Source organism: Lolium perenne, chromosome 3, assembly GCF_019359855.2.
Source record: "Lolium perenne isolate Kyuss_39 chromosome 3, Kyuss_2.0, whole genome shotgun sequence".
Lineage (NCBI taxonomy): Eukaryota > Viridiplantae > Streptophyta > Magnoliopsida > Poales > Poaceae > Lolium > Lolium perenne.
Window position 1 is genome coordinate 251,107,249 of NC_067246.2, and position 1,653 is coordinate 251,108,901.

General features: G+C 52.3%; 1 protein-coding gene across 1 annotated transcript; it reads left to right on the forward strand.

Moving 5' to 3' along the window:
• The first annotated feature begins 232 nt into the window (after positions 1–232).
• Positions 233–1,322, forward strand: LOC127338729 (transcription factor LAX PANICLE 1-like). Its single transcript, XM_051364732.2, has one exon. The coding sequence runs from the start codon at positions 318–320 to the stop codon at positions 966–968; it is 651 nt and encodes a 216-aa protein (XP_051220692.1). The 5' UTR covers positions 233–317; the 3' UTR covers positions 969–1,322.
• The last annotated feature ends 331 nt before the right edge of the window (positions 1,323–1,653 follow it).

A 1,653-nucleotide genomic window follows, 5' to 3' on the forward strand; every position in this document is an offset into this window, starting at 1 on the left:
GAGGGGTGCGGGAGGAGAGGTGCGTTTAGGGGTGCGGGAGGTGGTACCTTGAAATATGCAAACAAATTTTTTAATCTCATACGCTGCAGGAATCAGACAACTATCAGCCAAACTGAAGCAGTGCCTTTCATCATGTGCTCATACGCTCCCATTGGCCATCCGACCCTAGCTGGCTAGCTGCACGCAGTATAAATACCGCATCACCTTCACGGCTCCACCCCAACAGATAGCTACCTCGATCTAGGGTTGAAACCAGCAAGGAGCACACAGTGTTTCCCTTTCCACACCTAGCCGCGCATCCTTCCTAGCCAGCCGCCATGGATCCATATCAGTACGAAAGCATGTATGACCCACGCGGTTGTGGCTTTCCCATCCACCCGCAGCCGCCCTACCTCATCCACCACCCGGTCGCCGCGCTCTCGGAGAGCAGGATGAGGGGCAGTGCCGGGCGGCGCCGCCCAGGCGCTAAGCTCTCCACGGACCCCCAGAGCGTGGCGGCGCGGGAGCGCCGTCACCGGATCAGCGACCGCTTCCGCGTGCTCCGCAGCCTCGTGCCCGGCGGCAGCAAGATGGACACCGTGTCCATGCTGGAGCAGGCCATCCACTACGTCAAGTTCCTCAAGACGCAGGTCAGCCTGCACCAGGCCGCGCTCGTGCAGCACGAGGAGGGATGCGGTGATGGCCATGAGTTCGCTGGCGTCGCCGTCGGTCGTGGCGCGGATGGTGAGGTGACGGCGATGCAGCTTCCAGGAATGCAAGCTCTGCAGGAGGTGATGAGCATCTACCACTCCGGAGCTCTTCAGCAGGTGGAAGAGCTTGATCTTGATCTCGGCCCAGGACAGATGAGCAGTGCTCACGATCTGCCTCCTTTGCCTCCCTGCGTCTTTGATGAAGAGTCTGCAGGAGCGTGCTACTCCGTGGGCACTCTCCAAGGCGATGAGATCACTCACGGCCACGGACCTTATTAGCTCGCTAATTAGTTAGCTACTAGTATGGCATGCAGTACTAGTTTCTGTAGGTTGTCTCTCTAAGGATTTGGTGAGTCGGGTGGTACCTCCGTAGCAACTATACTTGCTACCCAGTTAGCCTAATTAGCTCTTTCCTCTTGGCATGCATGCTTCTGTCGCTGATTGATCCAAGTGATCACAGAAGGCAGACTTATTTTCCTGCCTCCAGTCTCTCCATGTTTAGTAGTAGTACATCCTTAAAAGTTAAGGTCCATAGCGAGGCAGCTTAAGGTGTCATATGCATTATGATTCTGCTCCAGCTTGTATGTTTGCTTGATATTCCGTTGTCTTGTAGTACTCCGTACTATTTTATCATTCGCAGCTTACTATAGTAGTACAAATAGACATATTCGTGATTTTCCACTTGTACAGACGTGCTGTATATATTACTATAGCTTATTTCGTTTCAACTCCATGATGCAGTGCAAACAAAGGTATCTGATGTAACTACCCTCCCCGTGAACCCGTAGAAAGTAGAAACCACATGCGCAGGTTTAAGTTACGGAAGAGAACTAAAATATGAGTACACTTACATGTTGAAACTCTCAACTGCATTTGGACGCTAGGAAAAGAGCGAGGTTATATCGGTGCTTGCTGCTATTCATATAACCCCAGTTCAATTTTACTGGACGTGGTGAATTACCTC